Source organism: Parus major, chromosome 28 (genome assembly GCF_001522545.3).
Source record: "Parus major isolate Abel chromosome 28, Parus_major1.1, whole genome shotgun sequence".
Lineage (NCBI taxonomy): Eukaryota > Metazoa > Chordata > Aves > Passeriformes > Paridae > Parus > Parus major.
In genome coordinates this window covers 2252981-2269958 of record NC_031797.1, presented here as the reverse complement: position 1 = coordinate 2269958, position 16978 = coordinate 2252981, and the positions used below count along the sequence as shown (strand labels likewise).

The 16978-nt window shown below is 57.0% G+C and overlaps 2 protein-coding genes across 3 annotated transcripts in view; both read left to right on the top strand.

Annotated features, from left to right (window-relative positions):
• Positions 1–15595, top strand: part of MAST3 (microtubule associated serine/threonine kinase 3) — a 28811-nt gene extending 13216 nt beyond the window's left edge. Inside the window, exons 4-29 of the mRNA XM_033520092.1 lie at positions 1250–1338; positions 1577–1649; positions 1831–1851; positions 3021–3099; positions 3779–3936; positions 5448–5523; positions 6171–6380; positions 6462–6563; positions 7081–7213; positions 7722–7789; positions 8118–8203; positions 8335–8543; positions 8825–8963; positions 9169–9301; positions 9412–9577; positions 9805–9906; positions 10174–10296; positions 10576–10685; positions 10814–10959; positions 11237–11469; positions 11581–11781; positions 11865–12091; positions 12185–12307; positions 12432–12568; positions 12744–12925; positions 13033–15595. Coding sequence (XP_033375983.1) covers positions 1250–1338; positions 1577–1649; positions 1831–1851; positions 3021–3099; positions 3779–3936; positions 5448–5523; positions 6171–6380; positions 6462–6563; positions 7081–7213; positions 7722–7789; positions 8118–8203; positions 8335–8543; positions 8825–8963; positions 9169–9301; positions 9412–9577; positions 9805–9906; positions 10174–10296; positions 10576–10685; positions 10814–10959; positions 11237–11469; positions 11581–11781; positions 11865–12091; positions 12185–12307; positions 12432–12568; positions 12744–12925; positions 13033–14060 — 4354 coding nt within the window. The 3' untranslated portion in view covers positions 14061–15595. The remainder of the gene's footprint in view (positions 1–1249; positions 1339–1576; positions 1650–1830; positions 1852–3020; positions 3100–3778; positions 3937–5447; positions 5524–6170; positions 6381–6461; positions 6564–7080; positions 7214–7721; positions 7790–8117; positions 8204–8334; positions 8544–8824; positions 8964–9168; positions 9302–9411; positions 9578–9804; positions 9907–10173; positions 10297–10575; positions 10686–10813; positions 10960–11236; positions 11470–11580; positions 11782–11864; positions 12092–12184; positions 12308–12431; positions 12569–12743; positions 12926–13032) is intronic.
• A 975-nt stretch (positions 15596–16570) lies between these two features.
• PIK3R2 (phosphoinositide-3-kinase regulatory subunit 2) overlaps positions 16571–16978 on the top strand; it is a 20035-nt gene continuing 19627 nt past the window's right edge. The window contains exon 1 of one of the 2 annotated variants that reach the window (XM_015651917.3): positions 16571–16691. The gene's annotated coding sequence lies outside the window, so the exon portion shown is untranslated. Of the gene's footprint in view, positions 16692–16743; positions 16764–16978 lie in introns of those variants that run through there. The other variant, XM_019009139.2, reaches the window with a different exon arrangement.

Below are 16978 nucleotides of genomic sequence, written 5' to 3'. Positions count from 1 at the left end.
TGTGTGGAGCTCTGTCCATGTGTGTTTGGAGCTCTGTCCATGCCTTGCTGGCTCTGGCTGTTCATCAGTGTCTCACCTGGATAGACCTGTTATAAATCACTGTCCTTTACACCCTGGATTCCACATCTGCCCCTCCCTTCTGTTTTTGGGATCTGTGGAGAATCCCTTTGCTTCCAGTTCATCCCCTCAGTGCTGTGGGTGTTTGTGGCCGTGCTGTGATGTAAAAAGGTGTCCTTTAATTTGTATCATCTGTGTGGGTTCCTGTTCCCAGCTTGGTGAGGAAACTCAGTGTCTGCGGAATCTGCAGCCAGAGGAAGCGGAAATGAAGGAAGGGGAGGGTTGTCCTCGTGCTTGAGCTTCTGCTCTGTGCTGTGGATATTTGCAGTTTCCTCTTGGCAGAGGGGAAGAACTTAAATGAGCCCATCAGGTTTTAAATGTGGGAGTGGGGTACGACAGGAGTGGGGCTGCAGCAGTGGGAATTTTTGGGGCTGAGCCACTCTTGCAAGGCAGCCTTGGACTCAAGGCTGAAAGGGAAGGAAAAACAAAATCCCTGTGAGGATTGAAACCTTGTGAGCTGGGAGGGTGGGGATGGAGATGGGGATGTAAAGACCCAGTGCCTGTGGCCTTGCAGAGATGCTCTGTGGGATGCTGGGCTATGGTGCCAGGATGGGATTTTTGGGGAGTTTTGGGGTGTCAGGGTGCTGGTGTTGCTTTTCACCTGGTGCTGCTGCATGTGGCTCCCTCCTGCTGCCATGGCCAGGGCAGAATTCCCACAGATTCCTGGTGCCACTGCAGTCTCAGGGGGCTGGGACCGTCCCCTCTGCTGTGACATGGGACCACCAGTGGGAGGTTTATGGGAACTGGGGGCATTTTCCATGCACTGGAGCAGGTCAGGTTGTGGCTGTGCTTGGCACTTCCACCACTTCCTCCTTTTACATCCCTTTTTCAATTCCTGCCCTGGGGCTGTTGCCCAAGGGGCCTCCTGCCTCTGCCCTCCCCAGCCAGCCAAAACCAGAAGTGGGACCTTGACAGGGCAGTTCTTTGTTAAAAATAACCCTGTCTGCCCATCTCCAGCAGCGCTGGGCCTGGGGATGGAGCTTCCCTGTGGCAGGTCTGTGATCAGTGGGGTGACAGCAGCCGTGTTCCCTGGCACAGGAATTCACATGCAAGCAGACACTCACGTGCCTGAGCCCATCCAGCTCTGTCTGGCATTGATTCCCTGAATGAATTCCCTCTCTTTCTTCCCCAGTTGCCGAAGCAGCAATAGGAAGAGCTTAGTGGTGGGCACCCCCTCTCCGACCCTCTCACGGCCTCTCTCCCCTCTCTCTGTACCAACAGGTAAGGGATTATCCCAGTGGATGGCTTCAGCATCTCCCAAAATTACCCAAATATTTTGGAGGGCTTCAGCACATTGTTAGCAGCAGCAGGCTGGCTCCTGGTTGCCAGGTGCCTTTTCCAGGGGGGAAATAGGTTGGGAAGTGACTTAAACACTTTCCCCTGAAGGAGCAGCCTGAAGCACCCTGGACATTGTACTGGGGTGGGTTTTGGGATGTGTTTTCCCCCTTTCTCCCTGCAGCTGGGAGCAGTCCCTTGGACAGCCCACGGAACTTCTCTGCCAGCACCTCCATCAACTTCCCCTTCGCTCGCAGGTGAGCTCCCACCCCCAGTCCCAGAGCTGTAAATATTCACTGGTAAAGATCATTCCCCCAACAGGGAACTGTTCTGTTGATCTCAAGTGACTTGTTTTGCTTTTATTTTTGCTTTTCTTCTGCCTGGTTTCTGGCCTGGTGGTGTTTCCTCTGCCGTGACTGGTTCCTCCCACCACCCCAGCCATGCTCCTCGGACTGACAGGCAAGTACCAGGGGTGGGCATGGGCTGCATTTTGGGGAGGTGTCTGCTCCACATCATCAGGGACCTTCTTTTCTAAGTGTTCAAGGCTGAGCTGGGCAGGGCTTGGAGCAATCTGGTCAAGTGGAAGGTGTCTCTGCTCATGGCAGGGAGTGGGACTGGGTCTTTGAGGTCTTTTCCAATGCAAGCCCATCTGGGACTCTGTGATTCTTTCTTTGCATCCCTGGGTGGGAAATTTTGCATCAGGACTGGGCTCTCTGCAGCTTCAGGAGCAGAAATATCTCAGTTCCCATCACACCACCCCTGGCCATGTGTTCAGCCCCATCTCGGACTCCCAATGGATTCTCAGATGTCCAGGGATGGATTCTCATCCAAGCCCCCACAGAGGCAGATCCTGCTCCATCCCCTCCCCAGCCCACGTAGCCCCAGATGCAGCCACCAAATCCTGTTTAACTAATTAATTAATTGCACACATGGAGGGCGGGTGGCTGATTTTAACCCATCGATCGTCGCCTGGAAAAACACCGGAGGCTCTCGGGTGGTTTGCACACTTGGAGCAGAGGGAAGAGCCAGGCTGTGGGGTCAGGAGTTTGTGAGTGCTGGAGCTGGATGTGGCACCCTGCCATCTCCTGCTGTCCTTGACTCCACACGGGAAATGGCAGTGGGAGGTGAAGAGCCTCGTCTTGACCTGGACGTGTCCCCATCCCTTGGGAACATCTCTGAGAGGAAGCATTCGCCTGCGTATGAGCAGTTCCCTTCCTGTTTATGGCCAGGCTCTGCTCCCCGGCGCCTGCTGTCTCAGGATGAATCTTTGGGAATCCCAGTTTCTCACCAAGAAAATTCCCAGAGGGCAGAATTTTGCTCTAATTAAAGATCAGACTCTCGCATGTGGATTTTTTTGCCCTGTCTGAAATGGATTTGAGGGAGCCCCAGCTCTGTCGCCTCACAGTGACCCTGCTGCCTGCCACTGTCCCTGCACACTGTGGCTGCAGAACATCCCCCCTCACCTGCAAAGCCCTTATTTCACCCAATTTCAGTCCATTCTGAAAAGAGGCTTTATTCCTCAAGCCATGCCTGTGTCCTGTTCCCCAGCTTTTGGCTCTGATGTCGTTGATTTGCATTTAGAAATTGTTTTTTTTCCCTGTATGTGATTGCCACGTTTGCATTCGCAGGGCTGATGGCAGAAGGTGGTCACTGGCTTCGTTACCCTCCTCTGGCTATGGGACCAACACCCCCAGCTCCACGGTCTCGGTAACTTTTGCTTTCTCGTGGTAGTCGATGATAAAATCCTAAAACCCCTGATTTTTGGTGAAATGCCTCGCTATCTCCACGGTGCTGGGTTCTAAAGGACCATGTGCTTTAGCTGCATCCCGCTTCCCAAATGAGCTTTTAAGAAAGGCATAAGGCTTGGCTGAGGGCTTGCAGCATCCCTGGGGGTTACAGTGTCCCATTACAGCATCCCTGGGAGTTGCTGTGTCCCAGGGTGACAGTGTCCCTGGGGTTACAGCATCCCTGGGAGTTGCTGTGTCCCAGGGTGACAGTGTCCCTGGGGTTACAGCATCCCTGGGAGTTGCTGTGTCCCAGGGTGACAGTGTCCCTGGGGTTACAGCATCCCTGGGAGCTGCAGCATCCCAGGGTGTGACAGGACTGAGCTGCCTGGGATGCTGGAGTTACATGGGATGGGGCTCAGTGGAGCCAAATTGAGTGGGAGAACAGGGGATTTGGGGCTGGGAGTGGGCAGTGCAGACCTCCCCAGACTGCTCCTCTCCTCATTTCCCACTCCCAAGCCCAGCCCATGCTGCCTGTCAGTGCTTCCAGCCTCCTAAGAGGCTCCAAGGGATATTTCCCTCACGGGCTTGCCGGTTCCCACCCCACCACCAGGAAGCACAGACCCATCCACTGATCTTCATCCCTCTCTCTCTCTTCCCAGTCATCTTCATCCTCCCAGGAGCGCCTGCACCAGCTGCCGTACCAGCCCACCCCCGACGAGCTGCATTTCCTTTCTAAGCATTTCCGCAGTACGGAGAGCGTCACGGACGAGGAGGGCAGGCACTCGCCCTGCCTGCGCCCCCGATCCAGGAGCCTCAGGTGGGGCACCCACCGTGGGAAGGAGCTGCCAGGACAGCACACAGCATGCTGGCACATCCAGGGAATCCTCTGCCCTCTCACAAGTTGCTGCTGGGGTGTCCTGGTCCTGCTAAATCTGTCCCAAACCCTGATATGGGTTTTCCCCTTGCGGGGAAGTGGAGAGACTTTGGCTTGAGGTTGTAGCTGCCTCATCCCTGGAAATATTCAAGGGTGGGGCTCTGAGTGACCTGGCCTGGTGGAAGGTGTCCCAAAGTATTCCATGATTCTGTGATTCTGAGCTCCATGGCCTGGTTCTCAGCTTCTTCTCAGCTGTTGGGACGTGGCATTGCTCTCCTGGCAGCAGGCAGTACCTGTCTCCTGGAGCTGAAGCTGGAGAAAGTGGGATTTGTTCCACAGTAGTTGGTTTGCAGCCTCTTGCTCAGTTGTCTGAGTGATTTTGATGCTGAGGAAGGGATCACCAAGCAGAAACCCCAGCATTGCCCATCCTTGTATGACTTACCTGCTGTTAAAAAATACAAATCCCATTTTTGGGCTTGAAGGGACTGGCCTTTGCCTCTGCAAAAAAACCAAAAAAACACAAGGAGTGCAGGAGAATGGGCATTTGTGGGCTGGAGAGAGGAAAATTTGGAGAAGGCATGGAGCCAGTGGCATTGTGTGAGCTGACCCTCAGCTGTACCTGCTGAGCTCCACGATGCTGCTCCAAGACCAGACCCTGTGCAGTGAGCCACCCACACTGCCCAGCACCAGAGGCTTGTGCTTTTTACAGGGAATGTTGGGTTAAATCCTCTTTTCCCTCTGAAAAATCTCCTGACCCTCTTTGCTACCAGAGACAGAGCCACAGCCCTGCACGTTGCCAGCCGAAATTTCATTAAAATCAGATTAATTATCTGACAGAGGTTTGTAGGTGGTGAGATTTGCAATGAGGAGATGCCAGTTCTGCAGCTGGCACAGCAAAGGCTGGGGCTGGGCTGGGGCTGGTTTTAATCACCACATTTATTATTTTATAGTGGTTAATGAGTTGCTGGCTGCTCCTGTGACTTGTTTTGCATAACGGGATCACCAGGCAGAGCCCTGGGAGGGGCAGTGTTGGGTGAGGGAAGGAGGAAAACCATGTTCAATGAAGGTTGCTGTGTCCACCATGAGGTTTGGTTGGGTTCTTAGTTTGCTGGTGAGCTGCAAAAATGGCAACGATAGCAAGAAATTGTGGGATCCAGAGGAAGGGATGGATGATCTCCGTCTTCAAAGCTGGGTGGATGATGGAACAGCCTCTCAGTTTTGGATTTCCAAGTGACTTGGGGTTAAGCTTCCCTAGAACACATCTCAGGGACCTCCAGTGGTCGGGATGCTGCTGGGAGTGCTGGCCCAAGGCTGATGGCTCCACTTGGATGAGTTTTAACCACTTGGAACCAGGAGTTAGGAACACCAGGAACCAAATTGTCAGAGGCAGTGATTATTTGCATAGATGTAAATGACTTGAACCTCGTGACGCCGCCTTTCTCCTCCCTCTGCAGCCCTGGACGGACGAGCGGAACGTTTGATAATGAGGTGGTGATGATGAACCATGTCTACAAGGAGAGGTTCCCCAAGGTAACTGCATCTCCAAGGATTTGGGGGATGAGGGTGTTGGTGGCTCCATGGCATCCTGGCAGCACCTGCTCCAGAAGGACCTCTCCTCCCTGTGGGAGCATGGAATGCATGGGTAGATCATGGGGGGCGTTGGGGACAGCGGAGACAAAACAAACCTGGTTTATCATCCACACAAGTGCCCCATCACACAAGCAGGCAGAGGTCTCTGGAGACTATGGTGGAACTTCTGCAGTCTGTTGGAAGCTGGCTCCCAGGTGGGGCCTTGATGTGTATGTGGAGATTTGAGCTGCAGGAGGTGGTGGGATGAGATTCTGGCTGGCCAAACACAGTCCAGGAGGTAGGGTGAGGTCCTGGATGGTCAAACACAGTCCAGGAGGTAGGGTGAGATCCTGGAGGGTCAAACCCAGTGCAGGAGGTAGGGTGAGGTCCTGGATGGTCAAACCCAGTGTAGGAGGTAGGGTGAGATCCTGGATGGTCAAATCAAACGCAGGAGGTGGTAGGATGAAATCCTGATGATAAAACCTGATGCAGGAGGTGGTAGGGTGAGATCCTGGCTGGCCAAACCCAGTGCAGGAGGTAAGGTGAGGTCCTGGATCATGGCACGGGGACGTGTGCTCCTGGCCATCACCATCCACTCTGCCTTGCAGGCCACAGCCCAGATGGAAGAGCGCCTGCAGGACACCATCACAAACTTCTCCCCGAGCAGCACCCTGCCCCTGGCTGATGGGGTGCTGGGCTTCATCCACCACCAGATCATCGAGCTGGCCCGAGACTGCCTGGCCAAGTCCCAGGGAGCTCTCATCACCTCCCGCTACTTCATGGAGCTGCAGGAGAAACTGGAGAAGATGCTCCGAGATGTGAGTATGGGGCAGTCCCTGCCTGGTGCCACCTCGTGGGGCCACCAAGAGACACCTGGCTTCTGTCTCCATTCCCAACAGGCTCAGGAGCGTTCTGAGAGTGAGGAGGTGAAGTTCATTGACCAGTTGGTGAGGAAGCTGCTGATCATCATCTCCCGCCCTGCCCGACTTCTGGAGTGCCTGGTAAGACATGGAAGTTCCTGTCTTGTCTTTCATGGTCTGTGCCAGCCTGGAGAGGAGGCAAAGCCTCCAGGATGCCCCTGGATCCCTGGAAGTGTCCAAGGCCAGGTTGGATGGGGCTTGGAGCAACCTGGGATGGTGGAAGGTGTCCCTGTTTTCCTTTGCTCCCTGCCCATGGCAGGGGGTTGGAATGAGATGATCTTTAAGTTCCCTTCCAGCCCAAACCATTCTGTGATTCTGTGGTTTCCAGGGCCTTTTTTTTTTTGGTTGATTTGCTGAATTTCTAAAGCAGTGACTTTGTGCTGTGGTTCCTGATGAAATTTTCATCTCCCTTAGTTTTCCTTCCAAGGCCAACTCACAGAGCTACATTTTTTTTCTCTCACCCTTGGCATGGAGAATGACAGGGGAACGATGCATCCAGGGCCTGTTCCCAATTACAGGCATCACCTACAAGCCTTAGAGGAAAAGTTTAACTCTGCAAAATCTCTTTCCTCAACTGTGCTTGGTTTTCCCCATCCAGGAGTTCGACCCAGAGGAGTTTTATCATCTCCTGGAAGCTGCAGAAGGGCACGCCAAGGTTGGACAAGGAATAAAGACCGATATTCCCCGATACATCATCAGCCAACTGGGGCTTGTCAAGGACCCACTGGAGGGTAGGGAAGCACTTGGCCTGGGGGCTCTGAGGTCTGCAGAAGGATGTGGACTCCCAGTTTGGCCCAGTTTGGATCTGGTGATCACGACTGAGCAGTGGGAGGTGTCAGGGAAACCTGTAGGGCTGAGCTGGTGTCATGGCAGGAAGGTCACAGCAGGACCAGGACGATGGCCAAGTCCTTCTGGCCAGCCCCACATCCCTTATTATTGCTTCCAACACGTTCAGCAAAGCAGATTAAGCTCAAAAACACTTAATCCGTGGCCCTGGGGGGGGAATCTTAATCCCTGGAGAACGCAGGAATGACTATCAAAAAAAAGTATTATATAAATGTTTAACCTCGTGTTGAACCTCAACGTCATGACCTGAATTTCTCCATTCAATAGCTCGAGCAAAGCATGTGGCTAAATCCCTGCGGGGTCTCTGAGTTTGGAGGGGGAGTGGTTGGGCAGGGGGTGATTTTGGTGGGTCTTGAGCATGAGGAAAGTGAAAACCATCCCTGTCATCTGCAGAAATGGGGCAGCTGGATCACTTTGACAGCGGGAACACCATCACACCGGAGAACGATGACACCTGTGAGGTGAGTGTGGTCCCACCTGCATGTCCCACCTGCTGCCTCCAGCTTCCTCCTGCCTCACCCCACACCAGAGCTCCTTGCAGCTCTCCTAGGCTGGGAGATGTTCATTTTGGATTGTCCCCAGGGGTGACTGATGTATTCCAGGGGAAGATCTCACAGTCCCTCATTTGGCTTCTTGGGTGGACAGAGCTCTGAGTAGGCTCTTGATCTGCAGAGCATCTCAGGCCTCTGGTGTGGGGTTTGTGACTGGAGAGGGCTCTGGCAAAAAGAAGCTTTTGGAGGTGGTGCTGGGTGAATTCCTGCCTTTGTTAAAAACCTGTGTCTTCCTCAGAACCAGCCTTCGCTCGCGGTCCCACGGAGGAAGCCCTGCGAGGGGGACTTTGAGACCATCAAGCTGATCAGCAATGGGGCTTATGGGTGAGTTGGGGAGTTCCTATCAGTTGTCTTCATCTGTAAACGATTCCAAAGCCCTTCTTTGAGCCCCACGGTGTGGGGTGGTCAGTGCTGGTGGCTGGAGGACCTGTGTTGATATCCGGCTGTTCCTCCAGGGCTGTGTACCTGGTAAGGCACAGGGAGACACGGCAGCGCTTTGCCCTGAAGAAAATCAACAAGCAGAACCTTATCCTGAGGAACCAGATCCAGCAGGTGTTCGTGGAGAGGGACATCCTCACCTTTGCTGAGAACCCCTTCGTGGTCAGCATGTTCTGCTCCTTTGAGACGAAGCGACATCTCTGCATGGTCATGGAGTATGTGGAAGGTGAGAGCAGGACTCGGGGCTGGACAGTGCAGGGAGGAGGGGAGGATATCAAAGTCTGAGCATCAAGAACACCACCTGGACATCTCCTGCCCTGCTTTGCTCCAGAGGGAAGCACAAGGAGATGATTTTGTGATCCTGATCTCCTTGATGAAGGTGGTGGCCATGGCCATGGAGGGCGTTTGTGCTCCGTGCCTGGGGATCAGCTGCTCAGAGGGGCTGGCTGGGAGCCTGCTGGTCCTGCTGACCTCGCTGCCTTCCCTGAGCCCCCTGTGTTCCCACAGGGGGGGATTGTGCCACCTTGCTGAAGAACATGGGCCCGCTGCCCGTCGACATGGCCAAGATGTACTTTGCTGAGACCGTTCTTGCACTGGAGTATCTCCACAACTACGGCATCGTCCACCGGGACCTCAAACCTGACAAGTGAGGATGTGGGTCACACCTGGGCAAGGGTGGAGCTGGCTTTGGATGGGGAAGGGAAAGCCAAGAGGGAAGGGCAGAATGGGTTCCCCAGAGACTGTTTCTGTGCCACTGCATCAGGACCAGAGGCCCTGGGGTGCGGCTGGTCCATCTCAGGTCTCCCCAGAAGCAAACAGCAGCATTGTGGGGTGTCTGTCTTCTCTTGCAGTTTGCTGATCACCTCCATGGGCCACATAAAGCTGACAGACTTTGGTCTGTCAAAGATCGGCCTGATGAACATGACCACGAACCTCTACGAAGGGCACATGGAGAAGGACACGCGGGAGTTCATGGACAAGCAGGTACGAGGTCCTGCTCCACGTGCCTGACCTGCCATCAGCGGGGTCTCAGATAACCTCGGGATCTGTTGTGAAGGGCACTGCAGAGGTGTCAGCCCCTGCTTCCCACACAGGTGTGTGGCACTCCAGAGTACATTGCCCCCGAAGTCATCCTCATCCAGGGCTATGGGAAGCCCGTGGACTGGTGGGCCATGGGCATCATCCTCTACGAGTTCCTGGTGGGCTGCGTCCCCTTCTTTGGAGACACCCCCGAGGAGCTCTTCGGGCAGGTCATCAGTGGTGAGTGTCAGGGGCAGGTTTGTGTTCCCAGCAGCCAAGGCTTGTCCTTTAACACGTGGGAGGTTTCATTCCATCCTGGCACACCTGGCTGAACAGTGAGGAGGCTCCTGTTCTCCCCACTTTGGGAGGGCCCTTCCCCTGCTGTGGCTCCCGGGGGACTTTCCTCTTGCCCAGAAGTGCCCAAACCCTTTCAACCATCCCAAGCCCCTTTCCCTTTTTCCCTGCAGATGAAATTATGTGGCCAGAAGGGGATGAGGCTCTCCCTGCAGACGCCCAGGACCTGATCACACGGTTGCTGAGGCAGTGTCCCCTCGAGCGCCTGGGCACTGGTACGATGGCAGCCCCCTCGGGGTGATCTGGCACCTTGATTCCCATCAAATGTGCATGACTTTGTGTCCAAAGCATGTTCTACCATGCTGAGGGTGCTCAGAGGAGATCTCCTGCTCGGGGTTCCCCCCAGGAAGGCTGCACATGGCTCCTGTCCATCTTTTCTGAGCCCTTTGCTCTGTGTGAAGGAGAGATTGCTGTTTGGGGTGGAACTGGGAGCATCCTGGATCCTGTCCCATGCCCCTGACATGGGTTTCTCTGCCTGGCAGGAGGTGCACATGAGGTGAAGCACCATTCCTTCTTCCTCCATCTGGACTGGAACGGGCTGCTGCGGCAGAAGGCTGAGTTCATCCCCCAGCTGGAGTCAGAGGATGACACCAGTTACTTTGACAGTGAGGCCAAATCCATCCCTCTCCCACCTCTGCCAATCCATTATCCCAGCTGCACTTTGGATGCTCCCATGGGGGGATGAAAATCTCCTGGGTGAAGCTGGTCACTTTTACAACCCAAGCCACAAAACAGATACAATCTTCTTTCCAGGCTGCTCACCCTCACCAGCTTCCTCCCCCCAAAAACCTCCCCTGGGATTTGGGACTGGGCTGTCACGCTGTGGGTTCAGGGAGGATGTGGGGTGCAGGCAGGGTGACTTCCCTTCCCCCTCTTGCTTTCAGCTCGCTCTGAGAGGTATCGTCACTTGGATTCGGAGGATGAGGAAACCAACGACGAGGAATCATCGGTGGAGATCGGGCAGTTCTCCTCCTGCTCCCACCGCTTCAGCAAGGTGCTGCTCTTGCAGCATCCAAAACGCTTTGGCACCACAAACAGTGCGGCTGTGCCAAGCGTCGGTGTCTTGGATGACACCAAACTCCCAAATTTCTGCTCCTTGCTGATGGCTCCTGTCCTTCCCAGGTGTACAGCAGCTCAGAATTCCTGGCGGTCAACTCTGCCCTCAGCCTCTCCTCCTCTGAGCGGAGTCACTGCGATGACAAAGAGGAGCGGTGGGACCGGCACTCGGGAGATGAGGACAGGAGCCGGCCAGCGGGCGCTGAGCCCCGGTGCGTGGCCAGGGGGGACTGCAGTGCTGCTGTGGGCTCTTGCCAGTGCCCAGGGCTTGTGTCAGGACCAAGGGTTTGTGCCAATCCTGAGCGTTTGTGCCAGGACCAAGGATTTGAGCTGACATCAGGGGTTTGTGATGGCACTGATGGGTTTTTGTGTTACTTCTGGGGATTCAGTGAGGTCAGTGGGATGTGTCCTTGGGGTGCTGCAGTGGCTCGGTGCCACCCTCCTTGCCCACCCTGCGTTGTCCTGAGCCCTCCTGCTCTTCCTACGCAGCCTCCGCTCCTGGACATCCGGCAGCTCCACGCCGTACACCTCCCGGCACGAGCGGAGCCGCAGCCCCACCGCACTGCCCAGCACCCTCAGCCTGGACACCATGCCCAAGTTTGCCTTCTCCTCGGAGGATGAGAGCCCTTGTGTGGCATCCTCCAAGCCAGAGAGACCCAAGTTTGTGGTGGGAGACTCGGACGCGGGGACTGGCGGCGCGGTGAAGCAGTCGGCGTTATCCGGTGCGTAGGCTGCGGGCACCAGTGTGGGGTTCTCTGGGGACATCCAAGGTCCTGCATGGCACGGGGTGGCTTCTCCACATCCCCAAACTCTCCCTCCTCCCCTCTGCACAGCTGATCTCGTCAGCCTGAACCGCATCCGCCTGCGGAGCAACAGCACCGGCACCAAGAACTCGACTCCCCGGAGCCTGGAGCCGAGCGGGGGCCGCCGGCTGAGCACCCAGAAGGATTTGCCAGAGAGGCAGAGAGCCTCCCTGGGCAGCCGTGTGCCCAAATCTGCCTCTGTCTCAGCCCTGTCCCTCATCATCACCTCAGGTTTGTGTGCTCTGGGATTTATCCTGCTGCATGGCCACTGTCACATGGTTTTGCCGGACTGAGCGGTCTCCTTCTGCTTGCAGATGACTTCGGTGGAAGTGCCCTGATGAGCCCCATCTCCCCTCACTCCCTCTCGTCCAACCCCTCTTCCCGGGACTCCTCCCCGAGCCGAGACTCCTCGCTGGCCATCGCCAGCCTGCGGCCGCCCATCATCATCCACAGCTCGGGGAAGAAGTACGGCTTCACCCTGCGAGCCATCCGCGTCTACATGGGCGACAGCGACGTCTACACCGTCCACCACATGGTCTGGGTAAGTGCCCTGGGGTCTAGTGGTGCCTTTCCCAGTGGGAAAACCCCAGGAGGAAGCTTGCATCCAAATAAAATCATTGTGTTTGGGTTGCAGAGCGTGGAGGAGGGGAGCCCCGCGCAGGAGGCCGGGCTGAGGGCGGGCGATCTCATCACACACGTGAACGGCGAGTCCGTGCTGGGTTTGGTCCATCGGGATGTCGTGGAGCTGCTGCTGAAGGTGGGTGACCAGAGCCACTCTGCTCTCCCAGGACATCAATTCAGCAGCTCCCTGGCATTGCCTTTGCTGGCAGCAGGAGCTGGCTCGGATCTGCTGCTGCAAAGGTTTGTTTTCCATCCCTCAGAGTGGGAATAAAGTGGCCCTGCGGACCACTGCCCTGGAAAACACCTCCATTAAAATCGGCCCTGCGCGGAAAAACAGCTCCAAGACAAGGATGGCAAGGAGGAGTAAAAAAAGCAGGAAAAGGGATGGCCAGGACAGGTAGGTAAAACTGTGATGAAATGGCATTTGTCCCAGTGTGTGTGGTAGTGGGGACATCCTCCAGATCTGCCACACTGGGATGTCCAGTGGGGTCTGGTCCTGCTGCCACCAGGTCAGCAAATTTGAGCCTAACAGCTTTAAGGAGAAGCCAAAGTTATTCCTGTTCCCCCAGCAGGAGGAAATCCCTTTTCAAGAAGATCTCCAAGCAGTCATCGGTCCTGCACACCAGCCGCAGCTTCTCCTCCGGTCTCCATCACTCGCTGTCCTCCAGCGAGAGCCTCCCGGAGTCCCCCACGCACAGCCTGTCCCCGGGTCCCACGACGCCGTGCCGCAGCCCCGCTCCCGACCTGCCCTCAGGTACCCCAGGGGGGGATATTGGCTCGGGGCAGGGCAGGATGCTGCGTGTCCCTGGGGGAGGCCGTGTCCCCCCACCCCTACAGTGACCTTTTCTCTTTGTACGGCAGATGCTGTGTCCCCTCAGAGCACCTCTCCCTCCTCCAGCACCCCAACGTCACCCGCAGGCCACGTGCGCCCCAGCTCCCTGCACGGGCTGGCCCCCAAACTGGGTGGGCCGCGCTACAAAGTGGGACGTCGCAAATCCACCAGCAGCATCCCCCCCTCGCCCCTGGCCTGCACCCCTTCCTCGGCCCAGCGCCCGCCTTCCCCCCAGCGCTCCCCATCTCCGCTCCACGGGTACCCCAAAACCCCCCATTCCTTCCAGGGCAAGACCCTGTCCCCCCCCACCATCGTCCGGCAGAGCTCCCGGCCCCGCAGCGCCGACTGCCCCCGCTCCCCCCTCCTCAAGCGCGTCCAGTCGGCCGAGAAGATCGTCACCATCCTGGCCGAGAAGAAAACCGGCGGCGGCCGCAAGCTGGGGCTGGAGATGTCCACGCTGGATGGGGAGGCCATCGGGGAGGGCGACTCGCTGCCGTACCCCGGGGAGCACGGGTACCACCCCGCCAGCTCCCGCCTGGGGGAGAGGCACGACCGGGACCAGGAGATGGTGGTGATGCGGCGCCTGAACCTGTCGGAGCGCCGGGACTCCTTCAAGAAGCAAGAGGCGGTTCAAGAAGTGAGCTTTGATGAGCAGGAGACGGCGGCAGGAAGCGAAGACGGCAGCAAGAGCGAGGAAGGGCAGGGCACGGCCGCCCAGGGCGGTGGCAAGGCCGGCTCGGAGCCGCCGCCGAAGCCGAAGCCCAGCACGGTCCCGCAGATCGCGGTGCAGGGCTCGGAGAGCGACGAGCAGGAGCCGGCGGTGGCCGAGTGGGAATGCCAGGGCTCCTACCCCATCAGCAGCGCTGAGCAGCCCAACAGCAGCATCTCCTTGCCCTGGTGGGATGGGTGCGAGCACCGGGACCGTGGCTCCCAGCAGCAGCGGAACTGCGGGCAGGGCTCACCCGGCCACTGGCAAGTGGCAGCACAGGGCCAGGAGCCGCCGGGTGCTCATCTCCCGGCTCCTCGGGGCATGTGGAGCGGGGCCAAGCACCCCTGAGCCCCACACTGGCACCAGGGATGGTTCAGGCTCCCTGTGGCATCCCAGTGCCTCCCCAGCACCCCGTCCTGTGCGGCAAATCCATGAGAGAAACGTCCCCGGAGCCGCTCTGGACCCTGGCCGGGCCAGCTGTGCCCCGGCACTTTGCCCCCCTGGAAGGCTTTTTGTACTCCCTGAAAGATGCTCATATTTTTATAGAGACGCAGGAGCTTTTCCGGCAGAGGCGTTTCCCCAGCTGGGCCCCAACCTCTGTGTACAGAAAGGACTTGATGCAAATATTCCTTAATTAATTTATTACTTTTTATAAGCTAAACGGGCAGTGCAGGACTGTCGCAGGGGCCAACCCAGCTCTGGGAGTCCCAGCCTTTCCCGTGCGTCTCCCAGCTCCCAGCCCACTGTTTTCTAACCCACTTGCTTTTCCCTACTTTTTAACTTCAATTCTAGCTGGAAACTCCCCGGATCTCCTAAGAACCCCTTAATTCTAATATTTAAAATTTAAAGAAAACCCCAAATCCACAGCAACATCCCCCAAATGCTGGGATGCAGAGGTGGGGGATGTTCTTTGCATATGGATCATCAGATGATGAGCATACGGATCATTTTATAAGCTTATAGGAGATATAAAAAAGGTTTAATTATTTTATTTGGAGATTTTATAGCCACCTGGCTCCATTGGCCCTTCCAGGTGGGGAAAACAGATGTTCCCCAGATGGGAATATTAATGGGATTTTTAGGGTCAGTTTTTGCTCTTTCCATTCCTCTCACACAAAATCCCATGGTGTTGGTTGGTCAGTGCACAGACACCTACAAAATCTCAATTCATCTTTTATTCTTTTTTTTTTTTTGAAGTCTCTCCAACCCAGTGAGCACCTGTGCTGCTTCACTTGTAATTTGGGAATTTCATCCCTTTCTTTCCCCCTCCGTTGCTCTTTATCCAACAAACGACAGCTCGACCCAGCATTTCCTCCCCATTTCTACCGTTTTCTGGGATATAAATGTTTCCATTTGTTTGATGCATGTTCCGGTTTTCCCCCTGCCCGCCGTGGTTTGGTGCCGTGGTGCTCCGAGCACCGTGACGGTGACAGGGGGACATCCCTGGTTTGCCGACCCCGCTGCCACCAGGCATCACCGTGCCCCCGGTGGATTTTTGGGCTGTGTGTTGGATTCTTTTGTGCACGTGTGGTTTGTGCCAGGCTCCGTATCCCGCTTCTCCCGTTCAACTGGTGCTGTTAAACCCCCCAAAAACGAGCAACCAGAGCTGCTCCGTGTTTCCTTTGCTTCTCCCTCCTCTCTCTGTATTAAGGTCTCGGAAAGGCAGCGGGGTTTTGGGGACACACCGGGCACCCCCTGCCCACTGGCACGGTGGGATGGGGGGGATTGGCTGCGCCCCAGTGGCGTGGATAGGGTGGGAAGAAGATTTTTTTAAATGGGAAATGTCTTCAAGGCCAAGGGGACTGTGTCTTCCTGCTCAGTGCCCGGCTCTGTTCGTACCTTCGGGAAGTTTTATGTTGGATTAAAATCGTTCCTTGCGCTGAGTGTGGTGTCCAGTGGCACTGGAGCGTGCAGGGCAGTGAGTGCCCGCTCTGGGGGCGATGGCAAGGGGTGAACGGGGTCCCAGCACAGGTGGGAGGGGACGGGAGGTGGCCCTGCAGTGGCACCGGCGTGGCTGGCACCCAGCCTGGCTCCGGCACCGGGTCCCGGCTGTGGGTGCTCGGTGCGGTGCCAGTGCCCGGAGCCTGGTCCCACACCCCGGGTGCGGTGCCAGCACGGTGAGCTGTGCCCAGGGCAGAGCCCCGTACTCAGTGCCATGCCCCACTCCCAGGTGTGCCCCATTCCCAAATCTGTGCCCCATGCTCTGTCCCCGGTGCAGTCCCGGTGCATTGCCCCATGTCCGGTGCTGTGCCCAGTGTCCAGTGCCCGGTGCTGTGCCCTGTTCCCGGTGCAATCCCGGTGTCCAGTGCAGTCCTGGTGCCTGATGCAATCCCGGTGTAATTCCCGGTGCTGTGCCTCGTTCCCAGTTCAATCCCGGTTCTATCCCGGTTCAATCCCAGTTCAATCCTGGTTCAATCCTGGCTCAATTCCGGTTCAATCCTGGTTCTAGTCAGGTTTAATCCCGGTTCAATCCCAGTTCAATCCCGGTTCAATCCTGGCTCAACCCCGGTTCAATCCTGGTTCTATTCAGGTTCAATCCCGGTTCTATCCCGGTTCTATCTCAGTTCAATCCCGGTTCTATCCCGGTTTTATCCCGGTTCTATCCCGGTTTTATCCCAGTTCTATCCCGGTTCAATCCCGGTGCCCGATGCTTCTCTCGCCACCAGGGGGCGCCGCCGCGCTCTCCCTTCGGGCTCCCTCGGCTCCTTCCGGAGCGGCTCGCGCGAGGGGCGGGGCCCCGATGGCTTCGGGCCAAGAAAGGGGCGGTGCCGGAGTCTTCGGGCAGCTCCGTCCTCTGTCGTCTGCTGTCGGTTATTTCCGGGATAGATTCGGGCAGTTCCGTTCTCTCTCGGCTGCTGTCGGCTGTTTCCGGGGCGGGTTCGGAGCGTTCCGGCGCCGCTCGGGCCTGTCCAAGGCTCCGCCGGGCCGGAGGCAGCAGCGGGCTGGAGGCGAGCGGCGGCGGATGGGGCCGGCCGAGAGGTGCGGCGGGGCCGGGATCGGCGGGATCGGGGGGATCGGGGTGATCGGGCCCGGATCAGAACCCGGCCTAGGGTGGGTGTCAGGACCCCATCAGCGTGAGGCGCCCCGGGGCTTGGCGGGGAGCACCGGGGTGGGTCCTGGGCCGAGGCTCTGTTCCTCATGGGGCAACCTCGAGGAAAAACCTCGGACCCTTCGGGAGCTTCCGGCGCAAGGGTCCCGCTGCCAGGGCAGTGCTTCGCCGTGATGCCAGGGCTGTGCTTCCCGATTCCCCCAGGGCTGTCCCTGTG